The 21909-nt window shown below is 40.8% G+C and overlaps 3 protein-coding genes and 1 long non-coding RNA gene across 8 annotated transcripts in view; 2 read left to right on the top strand and 2 right to left on the bottom strand.

The window, feature by feature from the left end:
* Window positions 1–12333, top strand: part of LOC105834187 (protein CBFA2T3) — a 34892-nt gene extending 22559 nt beyond the window's left edge. For all 3 annotated transcript variants that reach the window (XM_036291197.1, XM_036291198.1, XM_036291199.1), the window contains exons 3-8: window positions 233–663; window positions 1801–1947; window positions 6324–6595; window positions 8211–8866; window positions 9007–9305; window positions 9711–12333. In XM_036291197.1, the coding sequence (XP_036147090.1) occupies window positions 233–663; window positions 1801–1947; window positions 6324–6595; window positions 8211–8866; window positions 9007–9305; window positions 9711–9965 (2060 nt within the window). In that variant the 3' untranslated portion in view covers window positions 9966–12333. The remainder of the gene's footprint in view (window positions 1–232; window positions 664–1800; window positions 1948–6323; window positions 6596–8210; window positions 8867–9006; window positions 9306–9710) is intronic.
* An 84-nt stretch (window positions 12334–12417) lies between these two features.
* LOC105834195 (nucleolar protein 9) lies at window positions 12418–14826 on the bottom strand. Of its 2 annotated transcripts, none has more exons than XM_012676495.3 (2): window positions 14671–14826; window positions 12418–14401 (listed from the first exon to the last, which is right to left on the bottom strand). In XM_012676495.3, the coding sequence occupies exon 2, from the start codon at window positions 14376–14378 to the stop codon at window positions 12552–12554; it is 1827 nt and encodes a 608-aa protein (XP_012531949.2). In that variant the 5' UTR covers window positions 14379–14401; window positions 14671–14826; the 3' UTR covers window positions 12418–12551. The 2 variants fall into 2 exon arrangements, with proteins under 2 accessions (XP_012531949.2, XP_012531950.2); XM_012676496.3 differs by having other exon boundaries at window positions 14522–14821.
* A 166-nt stretch (window positions 14827–14992) lies between these two features.
* On the top strand, window positions 14993–17691 carry LOC105834189. Of its 2 annotated transcripts, XR_001138866.3 has the most exons (3): window positions 14993–16868; window positions 16964–17076; window positions 17248–17691. It is a non-coding gene; the product is annotated as an uncharacterized LOC105834189 (long non-coding RNA). The 2 variants fall into 2 exon arrangements; XR_004964369.1 differs by having other exon boundaries at window positions 16964–17691.
* Window positions 17692–18083: 392 nt separating this feature from the next.
* LOC105834193 lies at window positions 18084–21843 on the bottom strand. Its single transcript, XM_012676491.3, has 2 exons — window positions 19388–21843; window positions 18084–18718 (listed from the first exon to the last, which is right to left on the bottom strand). The coding sequence occupies exons 1-2, from the start codon at window positions 19397–19399 to the stop codon at window positions 18311–18313; spliced, it is 420 nt and encodes a 139-aa protein (XP_012531945.1). The 5' UTR covers window positions 19400–21843; the 3' UTR covers window positions 18084–18310.
* Between the last annotated feature and the right edge of the window lie 66 nt (window positions 21844–21909).

The raw sequence follows: 21909 nt of genomic DNA, 5'->3' as shown, positions 1-21909 counted from the left end.
ATCGTCGAACAGTTTTAGCATTGACGACTCGTTGTAAACTTTTTTGTTGTAAAATAGAATGAGTCAATGAATAAATATTTTATAGTAAATTAAGCAACTTCATATAAATAATTGTGAGAAATTAGGTTTACACAGGTTGATTGAGAGTTGATTAGACTAGGGGAGATCATTGTAAAAATTAAAAAAAAAAAAAAAAAGGGTACTTGAAGTTTAAAACCGACCCTTATTGCAGCATCCTCCGCGACTCGAGAGAAATCTTCACGAGAGGAAGTGCCCCAGCCCGAGGCGCACTCGCCCTCCTCTCAGCAGCATCAAAGGATTGGTCAGCAAAAGCAAACAAACGGCCCTCGATCGGAGTACAAAGGCGCGTCCGGTTGCTCTAGATCCTCTGACAACGACAGCCCTTTGCCCTCACAATCGTTCAAGCCCGAGCTCGAGGAAGTTGCTGCAGGTGCTGGAAATGCTGCTGGGTCTAGGACGACGGACGAGCAGAGCGATGGTGCCGCGTTGGCGAACGGCACTGGCGGCGCGTCCAGATGTGTCAGCGGTATTTTCGCGGGGCACGGCAAGCTCAAGAGGTTGCTGGGCACCCTGGTGCAATTCGCCACCGACATCTCGGCGGACACGGGTGACACGGTGCGCACCCTGGTGCTCGCGCTTCTGGTAGGTAAATCCCACTTGCAGCGGCTTTAATTGCCGCAAATTTTAATAAGTAAATTAATTTTTTTAATTACGATACTTTTTCGATAACACGCAGACAAATATTAATGTTCTTTATGTTAAGAATATTTAGTCAGTACAATAATAATGCGTAACGTTGATATCAGGGATTGAGTAGCGACTAAGTTTAAAGGTTAAAAGATAATAAAGTTAAAAAATTAATAACTTCGACAATCCTGACGGATGTACAGTCAGAATTATTATTGCTGTTTTTTTTGTGTGTAATTTCCTATTGACGTTCCAATAATTTTTAGTACGGCACTCACTAAGATTTACATGATACGAACCGTTAGCTCATACAGCAATCTCACTGCGAGTAGTTCGCATCTTCGAGTATCCTCTTAGGTGCATGCAAGACCTTTCTGGATTTATGAATTCATTCAGTACTAACAATACACGCGTGCCAGCTGACGGAGCTTTTTTTATCGCTAGAGTCACGAGGTCTGCGTATTTTTGCGTTTTATGCATCCGTATAGTTAGTTACGAATATTTTTTTGCGTAACAGATGTTGCTTCATATAATTAAAATAAATGAATGATTTCTCATCAATCCCGCGAGAGAAACATACGGTCGTTAATTTTACGTCGATGAAAAAACTCATCGTATGGTACACTTAAAACCGACCATACTTTTCACTGTGAAAAATACAATAACTTTTTAACCGACGTTTCATCAGCTACATTTTGGCGATGATAACGTCATGAAAATTCGTGGTCCGGTTGCAGCTAACAAGCGTCAGATAACGATTCCACAATGTGCATGCGCCCGCGCGGCGCGGGATGAAAAAAAGCATAGTTAATCGATGCCGGCCGTACCGTGTCGTTAAACAGCTCGTAAATATTCAAAGTACGTACATAATGCATAATGTCGTCGTGTGTACCGAGCGTGCATACGTCCCGGAAACGTGACATCTGGTGACCGTGCTTAACTGTAAAACGATCGCGGCACGTGACAAACGCAAAACCAAATCCAACCAAAGCCGCGCGCGCAACTCGTTCCGGAAACGCGTTTCGCTTCAGGATCCGATCTTTTTGCCGGGGATTGAATTACACGCGGCGCCCGCCGTGTCATTAATTGCAGAGCGGCAGCATGACCGCGGAGGAGTTTCACTCGGCGTTGCAGGAGGCGACCAACTTTCCACTCAGAAGCTTCGTCTTGCCGTACCTCAAACACACCCTGCCCTCTCTGCAAAGGGACCTGAGCAACGCGGCCAGGGCGAATAATCAGGTAAAATCTTACGATTTATTACGTTTTTTTTTTTCGGTTTTCTTACATCTTTCTCAGCTAAACAAAAATCAATTAATTTTTACACGTGTAAAAAGTAAAAATTACGAATGATCATTATTATTATTTTTATGTCTGTTGTATCGAATTGCAATGTACTTTTATTTCAAGGCTTGCACTTTTAAATTTTAATTAATGTTCGCGAGTATTGCAAGAGGACAAAAAAAATTCGTATGAGTTTCCCTAAATTCGGCCAAGTGTCGCGAAGGCTGCAATGAGAATAATGACGGTTGATTCATAAGCAAAACGATGCTTTATTGGAGTCACCGCGGCGATCATAAATCATTGCACTAGTGTGCAATGCGACGCAGCGCTGCGTGGCGCGTAACGATGCATGAAGACGCGCATTTCCCCGCGCTGCAAAAACTGCTACTTCGTGGTCGGAAACTGTCGCAATCAGAATATCAAATTGAAACACAAACTCTTTTACAATAAACGTCGAGTAGCTTAATTTAATTTAATTAATATATTAGTATTTAGATATCATGATCTTTAAATGATCGAGTTATAATCAAAATTTATTCTGGTTAATGTTTAAAATCTTTTAAGACGCCTCTTTCCTCTCTAATTTTGTCTAATCGCATCGTGGGTCGCATTAACAATACGCGGCGTACGCGATTTTTGTTTTATCGCGCTTTTATTCCCGATGGGAAACATACGAAGAGACGGACAGAGATTGCGCGTGACGTTACGCCGTCGCTCTAAATGGCAGATCGATGTCGCACGTGGCAGACTTCCGAGAATGCAGTTGCATTTCGAGCAAGGAAAGATCACTATTCCACGGCGTTTGTTATGCAGGAACCGGTCCATCCCTTCTCGAAGATGCCGCACGTGCCTGATGTCTCTCTCTCTCTCTCTCTTTCTCTCTCACCCTGTTACCTTGTCGCGCTTGAGCCACGCGCCGGCTCATAAATTTGTATGCACTACTGCGCTTGGGCAAGTGCAACCGCGCCCCCGAATCCTTTCACGCGCTCGCTTCCCCGCGACATTGTGGCCAATATGGAACCACAAAGTATGCCGTTCAAGATAATAGACGAGTCACCGCGGACTCATGCGAGGGGATGTATTTTTATTTCCTTCCCGTCTAAAGTCTCGAAAGAGAAGAAAAAAGGATCTTCCTTCTCTTATTTTCTTGAAGGTCTGCGGAATAAATTATCGTGAATATTAATGTGGGATTGTTTAAATATAAATTTTCTAGTGTTCTTCCTCCTCTTTAGAGCACTCACATTGATTTCAATAAACAAATTTCATTAAAATTCTATGTATGTCGACGACAGCAACGTTTGTTTTTTTTCCTGTCAAATAAAATAAATTTGAATTGTCTTTTTATTAAAATCGCGGTATATTGAGGTAATGCAATTAAAAAATTGCCATGTAGCTCAGATTTTCTTCATATCTCGCAATGAAGTAATGATTAATTATTCATTAGTTAAATTTTAAACCGAGCTCTAAGCGACTGGTCAGATGTCAGTTTCCCAGATTATAAAATTCATTTTCCAAACCAGTGACTACATGGCAGAATGCATTCGTCGTTTTATTTCTTTGCGGCGCTCCAACTTTTCGCCAATACAATTGCGAAATAATTATCGCACAACGACATTCAATTATTATACGTTATATATATTTTCATATATAAATAGCGGCGGGGATATTTTCGTTTCACCACAACTGGAAGCTGTATCGTCGGAGCCCGCGCTCGACGTTGAATAATGCAAGAATTACAAGAGTTACGGACGACGTCTCGTCAGATCGTTACGAGGGGAAAATCGATTTTAAAATACACGTCCCGGAATCTGCGTGAGAAATTGCGTGTCAGATCCGGGACATACCGTATAACGAACGCGACGCGGAAGCGCGGGAGGACACGGTAAAATCAACAGAAGCAAGGCTGACCGGCTGGCAGGTTGTTTTAATTTCCCAGGCTACTTTCCGATCGCCGGTGGGAGCATGCCAGTCTGTTCCAAGATGGATGAACGACTCGGTACATAGGCGAGAGAGAGAGAGAGAGAGAGAGAGAGAGAGAGAGAGAGAGAGAGAGAGGGAGGGAAAGAGGGGCGGCTCGGGCAACGGAAAAAAAAGCGCTACGACTTTTCCTACTCTCCTTCCTTCCGAATTTTCTTGCAGCGTGAACCTGTTGTGGTACATATTACATGCGAGACGCGAGGAGCTTTGGTAGTCATATGACATTACGCGTGATACGTGATATGCGCGAATTACAATCCATTATTCCTGATAATGTAAAAAAAAAATGTACGTAGCCTCGTTGATCCGTGTTTTATCAAAAATCTGGTTCTGCGTGGCGAATTAAAAAATGCGGAAAGTTACGGCGGTATAACAAATCTTTATAAAATCCACTCTTTTTTTGTACGACATAACTTAGGCTTTGGTAGAAAGAATCGCTTGGGAAAGAACCGATTAAATAACGCTGCATTTCAGAGAATTATAAGGGAGCTCGGAACTGTTCGTCTGTAATGTGTATAATCTCGTCCTTAAAATTATCCCTTGCATACAGCTTCTCGCGCTGAATCCATGGATGTACGATTTAATCCGGTATACTTTGGCCATCCATGTACGCATCGGCTGCTTTGAATCCGGTGCTTGCGATTATTTATCTGCCAAAAAAAAAGGTGGGGGTAGGCTTCCACGTCGTATTTTATATCGGGCGGTAACATTTATGCAAATTTACGGGGAATTAATGTTAGAGAAAATGCATTAACGCTTTTATATGTGTTCCCACTGTAATGGGAAACTGTACTAATCTGTGGCGTATTAAAATTACGAGTATTTGCGAAAAAGTATCCCTCTAACTTAATATATATATACAATACACAACTTTGAGCCGATTTTTTTTTTTTTCGTAGAACATTGTTGGGGTCAAATAATTCGCGGGCCTTAATGCAACAAAGTTCATTGCATTTGATCAATTGATACACATCGCACCTTTAAATTTCACGACGCCGCGAAATTCGAGGCTGGATAGGATTAATGGGAGTCTTCTCTCGCTTACGCTACCGTCCGCAGCTGTTGCCCGTCTCGAAGGCGAGTGAAACGGAAAGAGTGAGATGCGCCGCGCCGGGCGACAGAGCGCTCACGGTGGGGTAACGAATTGCAAATTAATAGCGAGCATTTACATTTCTGCCGGCGCGACGAAGGCGCACGTGAGGATCGAAAGTCGCAGGCACGGCGTAACGGCTTGGTTTTCCGGTTTTCCCTTCGCAACATCTTCCCCGACGCGTAACTCGGCATCATATACATGTAAATCGTCTTCTTGCAAGATCTATTCTTAAAAATTGTACCAACAATTGAAAGCTTATAGCTGCTTGCATATTTATAGTAAATATTTGCGATAATTAAACTCCCAATAGTCGACTATTAATTATTATTGCTATTCAAACTGATAAAAGAATTGTGTTCAAATTTTACGCAGACACTCAAAGACCTAATAGAACAATCTCTAAAACTTTGATATTTTCTAATGCTTTAAAACATGGGACATACATATCCTTACTTATTTCATCAGCTTGAGAATAACGCTCAAGATTCTCAATGCCGTTAGTTTTCAATCAGAAACTTTTAGGGTTCCGGAGAAGTGTCGCGCGAATATTTTTCGCACATGTACACGCGCGGGTGGTCATCGTGTCTACCTGGTTCGCCGATCGATGATCGTTAATTGCGAGTCGTGAAAACGAAGGAGCTCGAAAGTAAGGGAAGGAAAAGTGGCGAGGGACGGGCGCGGGAGGAGGTTGGAAGGTACCGATATTGAATTAGAAGCGATAAATCCCACCCTGCCATGCCGACTTTGCTATTGGGGCAAGAGAGGGCACGACGGAACGAGGGGCTCGACGAGAACTTCGACTGGGTGGTCGCGAGTGGCGGGAAACGGCGATAAAGAAAGCAGTGAAACGAATATTAAAAGTCGAAACCGATGTGATCGAGCGGGCCAATCGGCCCATGCGACCTGATTCAGGGACAAACTTAACATACTTCCTTCTGCGTCCTAATGTAGATCTCCTTCCCTCCCATTATAACGGAATTTATAGTTCCGATGCAAACAATATTACGTATAACTTTTATAGCTTAAAAACATTTATAGCAGCGGTTTATATGACAAAAGACAGAAATAGTTAAATTTCGACTATTATATAGAAGAATTAATTAGAATCCAATAAGATCACACTACACTGATTGTGAGTTATAAGGAAAAATACGTTTACATATGTATTACAGAGAAAGAGAATAGTTTATGAGATTAATTTACGTGACACATAATGTGGCACAGGAAGGGACTAATGAGAGCACGATTCTTCTTGTGTTCGCAGAGCTGCGTGCAGTTTCTACGATCCAACGAGTCCGCCGTTCTCGAGGCCGTAGGGCTGGCACCGTCCGGCGAGTCCGTCGAGGTCTTTGGCGAGCACGGGGGTGCGAATGGAATCAGCGGCGGTAATCAGTGCTCCGCTCATTACGCTATGCGCTCGAATTCTAATCCCGGCGTCGGTACCATTCAGCACGCGGCGGGCAGCAATGCCGCGGGCGCGTTGCACCATTATCCTGGCGCCGCTCATGCACCGAAACGCCGTGCCTCCGACACCCCGTGAGTGTGAATACGTATCGCCTTGTACTTCCAGATGCACAGCGATGATTCTCCATCGTCAGGCAGACGTTCGCTCATTCAGCTGCTCGAATCACTTATTTTTAACGGGGCGAAACAAACGGGTTCAATTCAGTTTGCTCGTTAATAGATAATTATATTTGCAATTCGTGATTGCACTATGGTTCTGAAACTGCTGGTTTTTTTTTAAAGGAAAACTGTTTCGAAGAGAGAAAATAATTAACCGCACGGTAGCGCCTCAAGAGAGAAAAATAAAATTGGAATTATAATTTTTTTGCCGTCTATAATATTTAAAAAACTTATCTGAATTCATAATTAATTACTTATTTGTTAGAATTTGAAGACAATAATAATTATAATGTATACACTGAAATAGCGAACGTAATGATTTTCTCTATATGTATATAATCGGCAGAAAGAAAAATATCTGCAACGAGCAAGTGCATAAATTATTGCCCAGATTGTGCTCTTCTCACGCGGCAAGATCGCGTGGAATCTTCGCTCGTCCATAACGGTAATTCACGTGATAATGAACGCCATGCAGCTGTGGCTGCGCGTACAAACGCGTGTAATACGTTTGCCAAACCGCAAATGCCGTAATTTCGGAAAAATCTTGGCCGCCGGCCTGAATACCTCCCCGATATTTATTGCAATCGAATACCCATTAACGCAAACCTGATTCCGTATATTCAACACTTGGCTAAATATTGATAGTTCGAGAGAAAGTGTTTTAAAATGCAAAAACGAAGGTTCACGATATATATATATATATATATATATATATATATATATAATCTAACGAATCTTCAAGCATTTTAAAGACTGATTTTTCAGCGAATATTTTAGATCTTTTTTTTTAGTGCCTTAAAATATTAATATTTATCGAGTTGTAAGCTGCCAAGTACGAATGGTAGAAGAGGAGTAATTCGTTCCACTTGCCAACCTCCGCTGCGAATCGAGGTGTTGATGAAATCGCCGGACGGCCGGGATTTCCGGTCAGGATGATATGCACGTAGATGTAGAGTAGATAGGGAAAGGGGAGCCACGAAGCGAATGCGAAGGCGACAAAACGCGATGCGCGCCCTGGCAATGCCACCCTGGCCTCCTCTCGATATGTCTGCCGGTGACGTTTCCATATATCATCGGGGCACCACCTTTCCCGAACACCCCATCGCGTCCCTACCTCCCCCGCGCAGCCTGCTATCCCTTCGCCCACGAGTGCCGACGAACTTGCCTCGAGTGCCTATTGGCATCCTGCTAATACACACCGCATCGTGGCGCACACGTGTCGACGAGCGTGGGTGTACACGTAGACAGTCGTCTTTGATTCGCAGGCAACCCTCGCACGAATTGCTGACTGTCCGTACAATTCGCCGTATAAAAGTAAAAGCGTTCCACGTGCAAAGGACAATAGCGAGGCTTGGACGAATGTTAATTCACGTTTCGAAAATATTATAGAATAGAGCACGTCGTTTTTTTAATCTTTCTAATACTATTATTAACGTAGAGTAATAATTGAACTGCTAATCAGACTTCACATTTTCCTATGTGTATCACTTTCTTCCTGTTAAAATTAGCGAATCTTCTGCGCTTCTAGATATTACGAGAACGGCGTGCTTCTGGACGACATGCCGGTGTACGGCAAGAGATCTGTCAATCCTTGGAGCCATCACCATCAGCAGCAGCAACAGCAGCAGCAACAGCAACAGCCGACGGACCCGTCCTACTGCTGGTACCATCCGTTGCACTCCTCGGGCGGATCGATCCAAGGTCACGCGCACGGCCACGGCCACGGGCCGAGTCCGGTGCCGCCTAGTCTCGTGCAGATTAATCAGATAAACGCGTTCTCCGCGCCGCATCATCTGACTCAGCAGCCGCAACAATCGATGGGCAGTCACGGCTTGCAGATGCAGAATGGTGGCAGCCTCGACGACGAGTGGAAGAATATTCACGTGATGCTCAACTGCATCCTCGGCATGGTCGAGAAGACGAAGAGGGCACTGGCGATCCTCCAGCGACGAGGATGCTCTAGTCCGGCGGCCGCCGCGCCTCCGCCAGGTGTGGTCACGGCACAGAATGGTACTAGCAATAACGGCAATAGTAACGGCAACAATCCCTCGTCGACTAACGGGGTGCAAGTCGAGTCGTCCACCGGCGATCGAGATGGTAGTCTGAAGCGACTGTCCGGCGAGATTGTCGCGCAAACGATCAGGGCGACCGAGGACAGGGTGGCAGAGGTCAAACGAAGAGCCGGTAGGCATTTTTATTATACTTCGTTTTTTAAATAAAATTATTAGTTTTTGTACAGGTAATATACGAAAAATTATTTGAAATGATCGAAATGTAACAATCAAATAAGACACTAAACGGAAATTGGTTTCATTGTTCTCCAGAGGAAGCAGTGTTAGAAGTGAAAAGGGCTGCAGTGGCGGAGGTGCAACGTGCCGTAGCGGTTGCGGTTGCGGAATCGAGGGCGAACGAACGTTTGAGGGTTCATCGATTACTGGATCTTCCTCTGTCCCAAAGAAATCCGGGCAATCTCCGCCCGGGCCCTTTCCTGAGAGTTCACGGAAATTCGGCCGCGGTCGAGACCAGTGCCAGGAACGTCACGACCCCGACGACAACGCCGAATTCGGCGCCGTCGACCACCGACGACGAGAAGGACATTCACCTCACTAGCATGATGGGATCCGTGAGTGTAACAACCATTTGCAATTAATTGATATCTTTCAAAGTTGTATAGATTTGACTATTTAAAATATATCTTTCTTTCAAGTAATCTAGAAATCTACTTTTGCGCTAATGTTAAACTTCTCGATAATAAACGTAGCCATCATTGTGTGTGGAATTATTATATTCATGTAAAATTAAATTATCACTCTCGTATTATACTCAATTTTTAGTCTCAATTTTTTAATTCCATTTTTTCGGACATTAAATCTCATCTTTCTATACCAAACATAATTCGTGTATCGCGTCTTAATATTTTATATCCCTTTTCTTGGATTTTTTGCCGTTATCCGAGTTAAATTATTTAAATAAAAACTGGTTGAAGTCTAAGATTTTTTTTTTTTTACACGAATCCTATCATTTTCAGTGCTGTTGGAATTGCGGCAGGCCCGCTCTGGAGACCTGCGGTGGATGCGGGATCGCTCGTTACTGCGGCTCCTTCTGTCAGCATCGTGACTGGGAGGCCGGCCATCATACGACCTGCAACAATCTGCCGCCGCGCGAACCGCGAAGATCGGCGTCGCGCAGCCCGCCGAGGGTCGCCGCCGCGAATCTTTCCACGACCGTCAACGAGGTCGACGCCACGCCGGTGCCGTCCGCCGGGGTCGCGAAGGGGAAGTGACGTCGCGGTACTAGGAACAATCAGCGATCGGTCAGATCGATCGACTACGAGTCGCGCTGATCGCGTTTCCCTCAAAGACTCTCCGTCTGTAAAGAATGCATGAATTGAAATGAACCGAGGAACTCGTGAAACTGAATGCCTGAACCTCGAAATCGGGGACCGACTTGAGATTGTCGGGTGCACGTTTTGTCCCCTCCGATTTCCGATTGCGTCCCCGTAAGAATTAAGATTTAAAGAAAAGCACGGAGAAAAGAAAGAGCTAATTTCTAATTTTGACAATTAGGTGTTCAAAAGTTCACAAGATAATTTCTCCCTCGTTCCTCTTGATTCATTCATTTTCTACAGCGTTTTTCGCCGATCATACATCTTCTGCGTACACTTATTGTTGTGTCATCTTCTTTTCGCGACCGGAAATTTCGTTTTTAATATATTTCACCACATGGATGAGTATGAACAAAAATTTCTCTAATCTATATCTACGAAAAAAATGGATTATAGCTTGTCAAGAGAAAACAAATGTCTGATAATCGGACTAGCATCAAAAAATATTAGTTCGATTTTCAGTTCATTCGCTGAATAGATCGCTAATTCCAGTGTTTCAATTCATGTTTCATCAATTAAAAAAAATGTTATAACAAACGAAATTCACGAATATTTCATCCATTTAAAAAATGGAATATTTAAATGGTTGATCAACGATTTGATGATTATTTCTGTTATTGATCATTGAATTATATTAAAATAACTATTGCTCGAAATATCCGGATACCCGCCCGTCCGTCCGCCCGTATATACCGGCGAAAAACTGATTTTGCAGGTACCCGTATCATATACGAGTACCTGCATTACATTGGCTACTCGCATTAGACAGCTAAAGCGTCACATTAATTCAACTTAAACCAAATATCTAACAAATCAAACATATTAAAAATTATTTAATATTATTTTAAATATCGTTACTCAAAGAATATGTAACTAAACATTCAAAGGATGGCTAAAGAATTGGAACATCTTTCAAAAATTTGTTACTCGAGTGCGATAGTTTAATTTTAACGTAATACTTTTTAACGATTTAAGAATTTATTTTATATTATCAGCTGATAACCAAAAATAGTCTATGTCAAAAATGCGTAATCATACAGAGAGGCGAATAAATTTCTTAGACAATTCGATTACCGGCCTCAAATTAAACGTCGGATGTGATAAAAAAACGTTTTAAGATTTTATCGCTAATAACACGACACAAAATGAACAACCGATTTCAGAAGTAGCGTAATTGATCACGTAACTATTTGCGTTTTCCGGATAAATAATGCCGGCGAAACTATACATAGTATTGTCGTAAATGTTATCAGCATCGTGTGTCAGAATCGTTTCTCCTTTCTCTCTTCCACTGAGAATCGCAGATTTGCAATCCATTTATTATCTAGGATTAAATCAAACAATAGAAGTATAATGCGTGTCTTAAACAATTTCTGCAATTAAAAGAGTAATAGATAACCGTGAATCCGATCAAAATGAATCGCAGAGTGCGTTTCGCAATTGCTCCGAATCGATATTAGCGGTAAATGTAGCGTTACGAAAATAACTCTTCCCATTAGTGTAGACGTTTCTTCATTTCGCCGTTAACAAGTTAAATTTCTCCAATGTACGCGAAGGAGCGCTGGAAGATGCGCTCATCCAATCAGGGAAATTGATTGGGGACGCGATTTAGAAAATGCCATTTCCTCCTTCGCTTATTCGCAAAACTTTACTGTCTTCGACACATCGGCTGAATCAATGCATAAAATTATGACGTTGCACGAGAGTTAGTTTCTCTTCTCCTCCTCTACAAACAATCGAATAATATATGTTCTTTCTCACGTCGATGTAACTTTTTACTGTATCTCGATATTACACCGCAAAATATCGTTATGAAAATAATGTGTACTGCAAGACGAAGTTGATATACATATGCACATAACAAACATAGCTACGATACACACAAAGATTTGATTTTACTACATGTCTATGCTCACCTCGATGTTTCGTACACGAAGAACGAATCACATCGATTTTATCCTAGTCAATTGATAGGTTTAATGATTGTAATGTAACTTGAAGAATCTCAAATCGTTTATTTTGCGCGCACGCATCTCAGGATATGATAATTATTACGTATATTTAAGTCTAGTCAACACCTGGAAAGATGAAGTGGATTTATCGGTCATACGCGTTAGGAAACTTTGCTCAAATCTAGACTATTGACGAATTATTGTAATTTTTCCTAGGCACATTGCGTTGCGGGGATGTATGATGGATCCTATAAAGTGTATTTATAAATTAACGAAATATATATGATTATTCTATGTCAGAATGTAAGAAACAATACCAGCAGACTTTTTTTTATCATGCCCTACAATTACGTTAGAGAACAATTGGAACATTAAATTAAATCGCATAAGCTTCATTATTTGTCGGTCAAATGTAAAATATCTGATATTTCGTAATATACAATACACTTGCAATTTATATAACTATGTATATTACATACATATAATGGATTCTTTCGTATTGCGATATGAAACTATTATATTTTACGGAATATTATTTCTCAGAGGTCTTTCCGATAATATCTGCAAACATCGCTTTGGTCCTCTCCTCTTTCCCTTGAAATTGCGACCACTCCTTCTTATCTCTTGCGAACAAGGGAACGTTTAGCTTCGCGGAAATGATCCTGCCCGATTTCGTGGATCCTAAAGATTGCCCGGCTGCGGCCAACTCCTCCATAATGAGAACTTTTAGCTTCATGTGCGCCCACGCCCATATTTTGTCCAAACACCAAGATCCATACGTGCTTTTGGCTAATTCTGCCCAAGTGCCATGCAATTTCTTGCATAATTTCTCCCTACTCTTGTCTCCGATGTATTTACTGTCCATGAAAGCGTTCAGAACACGACTGCCCTTCGAATCGCAAAATAATTGCAGCAACTCTTCGTTACTCATCTCCAATAAGGAGTTTATGATTTTAATGGGTTTATTGAATTTTAACATGGCTTGTATAATTAGACTTCCGTGTAAATGGAGAGATAATTGTGGATTATCTGATTCGTTGTTCAGTTCAGATGGCTTCTTTAGAGTTATTATACATCGTATAAGTTGTGCTTTTTGATTCTCTGTGGATGCATTGCATTTTAGCAGTTCGGTTATCGCGTTGATGAACGGACCTTGCTTCGTCTGCAATCTTAAACACGCATTTCCAGTGCTGACTAATATCCCGGTGAAGCCTTGCTTGAAAATTTTTGGAAAGTATTCCACCACTTTATCGAATATCTCTTCGAAAAGTTCCTTAGTGACGCAATAATCTAATAACTTTTGCACGCTAAAGTTGGTATTTTGTGTCGAGCACAGGTATTCTAAGTTTTCAGCGAAATAGGTTTTGTACAGTTTCTTGAAGGTTTTCGGTTGCGCTACCATCAGACAAGCTTCCAGAATTCTGATGGAATATTCTGAATTGAATATACTTGATATCTTCTCGTTTTCCTCCGTTTTAAAACATTCTGTTCTAATCTGTTTGATAATAGTTTTTAATAAATCTGAATCAACATCCTTCAAGGAAAATAAGATACATTGTACTAGACAGGAGGTCATCTGTTCTCGTCCAAATTGATGGAATTGTGGCCATTTTTGCAATCGGTCGCAACTTTGCACCAGCAAATCTTTATAATCTTGGACCACTGGGCGTCTTCCTGCAAGATCCGGCATAGAGGCTTTCTTATTATTTTCGTTAGGAACTTCGATCAACCCTGCCAGACATTCTATAACTGCTCGCAACACGTGATTGGCATAAGCGTCAAACACAAACTCCTCGCTGTTATTGAGAATGTATTTGCTCAGTTTCAGAACAATGTCATGATAGGACTGCACCTCGGATGGATCAACTTCTATAATAGTGTCAGCACCTTTCTCTAATTTTGTGCCTATTTTGTCACCAGTGGCATTCTTTGTTTTCAATACTGGAAGTCTGTTGCCTCTGTCGGCGCAGACCATTAATATCTTTTGCAAAATATGACTGGCAAATTTGTCGCTACACAGGCGCCTTAGGGACGACTCAAGTGCCTGAGTCAGATTCTGAATGGCTTCCAAGTTGGCGTACTTTAGCAGAGAATCTATGACACGAGATCCAACCTGATTACATGCGCATTCGACCTCACAACCAGCTATCTCCTGATAGACATTCTGCGCGAGCATTACTTTCTCCTCGGACGAAGTCGAGTTGTCGTATATCACCTCAAGAATACGCATCATGTACTCATAGGTGTCTTGGTCCAGATTGTTGGTCGAGGTTCTTTGACGAGCAAATTTCTTTGCCATTTGCTTGTGAGAACGTTTCTTCTTGCGTTTCTTTTTGTCGACCTCATGTACCTCCGACATCCTGCCGATTCCTGATTATCAACCTATCGAATTTATAAGAAATAACTACAACTTGCGTTCAGTCTCCCTTTGACAAAGTTTTTTTTTTTTTTTAAAGAAAGTAGAGTAATTTACTATTATATTTAAAAAAATGAGATAATTACCTGGGCGTTATATAATATTAAGAAGAGATTAAAAACGATAATTCACTATCCAGTAAAAAAAGGAAATAGCTACGCCCGAAGAAAGTTTAACTTAACCACACACGTTTTATTCTTTTTTTTTAAGAATACCATTTAATAAATTATGTTACCTGTCTTTATAGTTTTTTTTTGTTGTATATTGCGTAATCTATGTGATTACGAATTATGAAATCGACCGAATTATAGGAACGGATGAGAGATGTTTACATTTAAGGACACGCAATGAACATGATACACGTGGGTATATTCTAACTCTAACCTCTTCTTCCCGCTTCTCTCTTAACTAGACATGCTTTATCAGCAAACTCGGTATACCGCTGTTAGTAAAGAATATACTTCACAAACTGCTGCTGGTAAAATGGCTGAACACAGGATAAATGAAACATCGAAACACGAATGTTGGAAATAATTATGAAAATTACATTGATGAATCATAGATTAGTGTTCTTCATAATGTCGTATATTTTGTATACTCGCGTTGCTTTTATATTGACTTATTATTTTGTTTTTATCCCCAAGAGAATTCTGATAGTTACCGATTTTAGTTGATATAGTTTTAATTAGGATTGGGCGTTTACGCATAAAATATAATTTACATTACGCCTAAAATGAAAAATATTTGTCAATTATCTTACTTGTCATCTATGTAAACAATAATAAAATGAATCATTAAAGATTCAGATTTTATCAGAAATAATAAGAATTATATTTAATTTTTTTATTTCTAAGATTATTTTTAATTTATCAAAAAGTCAAATCTATTAACAAATTTTACAACTTAATTACTTTTTTGTACTATGTTATCCAATTTGTAATAATGTGCATTGTTTGAATTACCTACAATGCAGAAAAAGATTGGTCCTATAGGAAACAATGTGTAGATAATTCACGTGGATGTAATCTCCAAAAATTTACACCACAATCATGATTTTTTAAGATAAAAATCCTTTCAGACTTACTGATACTGATGCGCAGCAGTGGAGTTACAAACTGCATTAATCTGTAACATATAATAATAAATATGTACAAATTAAAATAATCAACATTTCAAAAGATATAAATTATTACACGCATTTAATTCTTTATTTATTCATTAAACAGTCTCGCTAGTAGCAAAAAACGGTGACACAATATTGAAAAGTAATATAATATTCCCAATATTGGTTCAATATTATAAAGTGAATGCTTCATCTTATTCACCCAATTTGTCTAAGCAGCAATATTGGTTCAATATTGATTTAGTATTAGGTCGGTATTGAACCAATTGATTTTTCATATTAAACATTAATTGCATTCTAACTTGGAACCAATATTTTATGACAAATATTGGCATTACATTGGGGAACATTGGGAAAACTTTGGTCAATGCATTCCCAATATAACTAATATAATTAATATTTAGTCAATATTAGCCAATATACTGCCAATGTATTTTGCTACTAGGGAGATATTTAATTTAACAAATTAAATTGTATTTACAATAATCTTTTAGACAAAACTCTCATAAAAAGTAATTATAAATACATAAAAACTTCTCAATAGTAAATAGTTTTACCCATGGTTGCTCCACCGACGCCTGATGCCCTCCTTGGACCTCCTCCCCCTTCTTCGTTATCGTCGCTCCTCCATCACCTCCATGGCACCTTCGTGCGGCAGTTGCCACACACTATTTGCATGACAATAATTGAAGCTAACAACTGAATCGCGTGATACTTTACGTCCTTTACGACACTCCCGATGACGATCACAAAACGGAAGAACGCGCGATTCCGCGAAACTACGATTCGCTCGAAAACCGCTTCTTCACGACACTCGGTACAAGATTCACTCGCGAAAAACGCGTTGTCGACGAGAATCATGCGTTCGCTGCGCGAACGATACGCAACGATCACACGCGAGTAAAACACGAAACGAGATTTGTTTGACTCGCGATGCAACAGGTGCTAACCTTGCATACGAACGCAGTTACTTCTACGCACAGTGTACACTTGAAAAACGCGGCCGCGGTTTCGTTCTCCTACGGGCTCCGGGCTTCTCCTCCGCGTTGGCGCGTTTACGCAGCCTAAACGTTTACCGACCGAGTCGAAGGCCTGCGCAGTCGTTACAGCTTCGCGCGACGGCCACGTAGTTCTGGAGCGCGCGCGCGCGCGCGAGTATCGCGTATATTGTGCGGGTGAAAAGAATTGTTAGAAAAATGTGTGTGCGACGGAAGAGCGAATTCTCTCCTGGGGGCTATGCATTTGTGATCGCGCCGCTTCAATTCGCCGACGTCGCCGTCGGCCATTTAGGACGCGCCGGTGTCACAAAAGTGAGGATCGTCATCGCAGATTCTCGGAAATTTGCGAAATCTCACGGTATAGAGTCCCCCCAATTGTACTCACTCCCTCGATTTTTTTTTTCAAGGTATGTTCACGCATCCGGACCTTGGGGATCACTAGAAAATGTTTAACAGCGGCACGAGGTAATACTAACCGTTAATTCATGTATGTGCGTTGGATTTCAACGTACGACATGAGGTAAAACTAATTATTTAACGTTTTCGATCGGCCTGGGTTAATCGCTCCGGGAGCGATTAATGACGTCATAAGGTCAATCACAGCCATTCTTCTGAAGAAGGGAATAACTGTGATTGGCCAGTTCCAGAGGAAATCCCGCCAATTATACTCACTCTCTCGATTTTTTTTCAGGGTATGTTCACGCATCCGGACCTTGGGGATCACTAGAAAATGTTTAACAGCGGCAGGAAGTAATACTAACCGTTAATTCATGTGCATTGGATTTCGACGTACAACACGAGGTAAAACTAATTATTTAACGTTTTCGATCGGCCTGGGTTAATCGCTCCGGGAGCGATTAATGACGTTATAAGGTCAATCACAGCCATTCTTCTGAAGAAGGGATAACTGATTGGCCAGTTCCAGAGGAAAAGACGGGTCGAAAACGCCAATTAATTCATGTACACTGCACTTCTTGTACTCAATTTTATTGAATTTTGTCTTATTTCCGAAGGGCTTTTTATTCTTTATTATGTTAGGGATAATATTGGCAAGATAATGTCGTTGATTCAGAGAATTGTATCTGGAGAGAAAAGTCTCTAATTAAATATAAATTAATATAATTGAAGGCAAGAACTAAACGATTTGAAATGTTTTTTGAAACAAGTTCTCTAGATAATTAATTTTATATGTATTAATTTTGCCAATTTTTAAGATTTCTATCGAAGATAAATCATCGGACAGATTACACGATTACTATGAGAAAATTTTACATGTTCTTATTAATCTTAATTTATTACAAGAGTTTTGTATTTATACGTTTTTGTTCTTACATATATATTATTTCTACTAGTTTTTATATACTTAAAGATATTTATTTGCAAAATTTATATAAAATCATGAATGAAGTGTACAAACATTAGGAACGAGAAGTAGAAATGATTAATCAAGATGAGATATGTTAGTTTTATCGCAACATGTCGAATATAATTTAAAATAATTTTAAAATAGGTATAACTTGTCTAGAGTTAGATAAAAAATAATTTTTTATTCTCACATGGATTTGTTTATAATAACAACCCTTGCATTTGTAAGAAACTTAATATGCAAATGGCGGTTCAAGAGAAACATTGTAATTCACCGGTTTAAAGTTTACAAATACGAAGTTTTCTTCATCAGAGATCGGATCGCTCGTTTTTCTCACTTTCGTTCCGATCACATCTTACAATGCGAATGTTCTTCATGTATCGCATCGTTACGCGATAATCTGAGCCGGTAGAAACGGGAAGGCATTGTAGACGTATATAGGTCGATTGAATGCGAAAGAATTCGCGATAGCTAGGGCCGGGTTCGCCGTCTCGAAATCGTCCTCGGGTTGTCCGCTCGGCGCTGTCGTGGGTTCTCTGGTGCGCGGTGTTGTTGCCGTGGTTTTTACGGTGGTGGCTCGTGGCCGCGTTGTCGTGGTCGTGGTAAATAACGGGTCGCGATAGGTAGCTGCGGTATCCGGGGGTTCGTAGCTTTGTAATCCCGGAGCACCGTAATACGCATGCAATCGATTGTTGTTGGGATTAAAACGCCGGCCATTAGGACGCCAGCCCCTGGGCTTATACCCCGATAAATCTGATGTCACCGCCAGTCCGATATAAAGGAGAATGAGGATGAGCTGAAAAAAAAAAAAATATAGAATCGGTTTAAACAAAACAACGGAGGGGCGATACGACACGCGCTCGAATGGTCGAGCAACGCTGAATCGTTATCTCCGTTCGCGTTTAATTTCAATGCTCGGTATTTATTTTGAGAATATCAAATGTTGCTCTTTATCCATTCTTTATTGTCTTTCATCCCGAGTGTACACACACACACACATTTATGCTTTCAAAATGAATAAAAGTAGAAATTCTAATCTTTTGTGTAAATTATGACTTTTTCAATTTGCAGAATTTAACAACGTTTTAATTTAACAGAGTCAGCGCATTTATCAGAATATGTACCTATTTTAAAACTTGCAAAAATGTAAAGCATTTTATCGGTGAATTTTTGCCCATTAAAATACTGAGATTTCGTAATAATATTTCATCGTTACAACGTTGCGAACGTTTCGTTCATAATTTAAAGCGGTTATATCTGCCTCGGTCGCTGCCGTTTCGCTAACAGCGGATCAGAACTTCTAACAGAGGCACTCACGCACCGTTCGTTGCATTACTATCGTTATCTCGCGATCATACTGTTCACTATGTTCGTCGGCATGCCAGATCCGCTGTTAACGAGACCGACAGTTTTTTTCCTTCGGCGACGCCGAATATCTTGCGGGATTGCGAACGCTGGTTTTTACCGTCTCCCTCATTTCCGCCGACGACGTTAATACCGTTGTATGCTAAACGCGCACCGAAAAAACTTCGGAGACTGGCCCTCGGCGAACCGCCGATTCCGTCTTTATATATGCGAGAGCGCCCGATGTGTCCGAGATCGGATGCCTAAGCTCCGTGAATACGAAACAAGGTGAAGACGAGAGCGATTTCGTTTTACGTTTCGCTGCCGTTTCGTAATGCAATGTGCGCTACCCGTATTACGTGTTAAGAATGTTCCGCAACGGCGAAGTGACGTCTGTCGTTATATTTCTGGATATACGTCAATTTTACGTCGAGCACATACACACATACACACATGCGGTCCAGTTGGTTTTGTTTCCGCCCGGGGAAACGGAACGGCGTGAAAAATCGTGATGTAAGATGAATCAAATATGATCGAGCGTATTCCCGGGCACGTTTGTATTCTCCATAACTGTCCAATTTTCATATCTGAGCTTTCGCAGTTCACTCTCGGTATACGTTGAGTAAACAAAAGTGGATGATACGGCGTAACGTTTTGCCGTTGTGATAGAATATATATTCCGCGGTGCGTTTCTCACACCGCGTGGCAAATTAGCGATTTGGATGCTGATAAAAGCGACAGTGAGTTTTGAGGGAGATAAAATATTCGAGTTATATGCAGGATTAATTAAAATTGTTGTCCTTCTCTCGTGTGTTTGTTTACTGTGGATCTACATATTTCAAGATATAGAATCAAAATTAAAATTTACTTTTATCAATTTAATAATAGTAACTGAGATAGGACCGATGAAAATATCAAACATAAAGATGAAATAAAGAGGGAGATAATGATAAGCCGTTTTTGGTAGCGAATATTTTGTGTAACTTTTACTATCTCTACACTGAGGAAAAAGATGTGTGATATTTGCGACTATAATTCACATTATTAAATAATTATAAAAATATGGTTGGATCCAAAAATAACTATAAATTGTAGTAATATTATGGTTACTGCAACTATTTTTTTTCCGGAATCTTTGTCGGTCTTGAAACATAATTTCTATATGATTTTATTGAGTTATATATAAACCACATTTTTTATCTCTGAAAAGAATAAAAATGAATTTAAGTTAAAAAAATGTACGCACATGTGCCTCTTGATGATGGCCGGATCGGTGTTTCTTTATCATTTGGAGTTTTAAGCACAGGAGCGAAAACATATCCATTGTAGTAGCAGGTGTTGTAATGGCTTGCGTGAATTAAGGACGTGTTTGGAATTTGAGATGGCGCGCAACTGTAATGCATACCTTATGAATTCGCAAGATCGGACGCGGTGGACGTTGCCTCTTGCTCGTCTGTATAAATTCATCCTGAGCGATCCAGAAACGTGGCAAGCAAATTAATCGCCGGATTGACAGTGAGTGACAACATTAATTAGGATTCCGAGTCGTTCGTGCTTAGAACTTGCCGACTGTCGCGTGCCATCGATCGTCGAGTCGTATCACGATAATAGTCATAATACGGCATGTTTGTTCGTGACATATTTGCCATTTATCAACGTTTCCATCTTGTCTCATTTTTAATTTCGATTTTCCACTAATTTGCCAATATCGTCGATTCGCAAACATACAAAAGATACGTTTTAATTAAATCTCACGATATATTCTTCGATATGAAATTGGAAATTCGATCATTCTTCCTTCGTTCCAATTTCTGTCGAAAGAAACGTCAGGTTTCCTTACTGCCTAAGGTAAGAGAGATGATTGTGGAAATGTTTGTGCTTGTGTAAAGTTTCCTGTACGTCCGCGCACGGATATTTACTGCAAATAAGAGAAGGAAAATAATACATAGAAATAATTTCAGTCTGAAAAATTCTGACGTCCACCTTACGTGGTTTGTGCGCGCGAGAGAGACAAGAAAGATAAATAGAAAAGACGAGCGGGCGCGCCGCGCTGCGCGCTATCGCGCGACCCGCGAAATCGAGATAACAACGCTGTCGCAGGCAGACGACATGAGTGTCGGGTTGATCGAAAGCATGGGATATAATAGCTCCGTGTCGAGAGAACTTTTGTTCCCTGATTGAGTATATCAAGTATTCTGGTCGAGTAACAAGTGGTGGACGCGTCCGTCATGTCACTCTGCGTCAAATGCAGCGTATTATGCAGCGTTCATTTCTATGGTTTTGTGTTATCTAAAAACAACCGAGGTTGTCCTGCTTTCCGTCGATAAAGCCTTCACGCGTCGGCACTTGAAATGGCGAAATTCTTCTATCTATCGATTGCGCGCGTGGCGGATATGGCGCGATTTACTTTCTCGTCCTATATTATTTTTCGACGAGCTCAGTATTTGAAGGCAATCGCCGAAATTTTCTTAATATCTGAAGGATAAAAATTTACATAGTGACAACATCTCTAAACAGTCTCTAACTCCCGGGGAGAGACTGGGAGAGACGGGTAGAGATGGGTAGAAACCGGGAGAAACGAGGAGAGACGGGGAGAGACCGGGAGAGACGGGGAGAGACCGGGAGAGACGAGGAGAGACGGGA

Source organism: Monomorium pharaonis, chromosome 8 (genome assembly GCF_013373865.1).
Source record: "Monomorium pharaonis isolate MP-MQ-018 chromosome 8, ASM1337386v2, whole genome shotgun sequence".
Lineage (NCBI taxonomy): Eukaryota > Metazoa > Arthropoda > Insecta > Hymenoptera > Formicidae > Monomorium > Monomorium pharaonis.
The sequence above is the reverse complement of the archived record's forward strand: the minus strand, read 5'-3'. Positions and strand labels throughout refer to the sequence as shown.

Excerpts from the sequence above, each read along its gene's own strand:
- LOC105834195 (XM_012676495.3), bottom strand. The coding sequence starts at position 14,378 with ATGTCGGAGGTACATGAGGTCGACAAAAAGAAACGCAAGAAGAAACGT.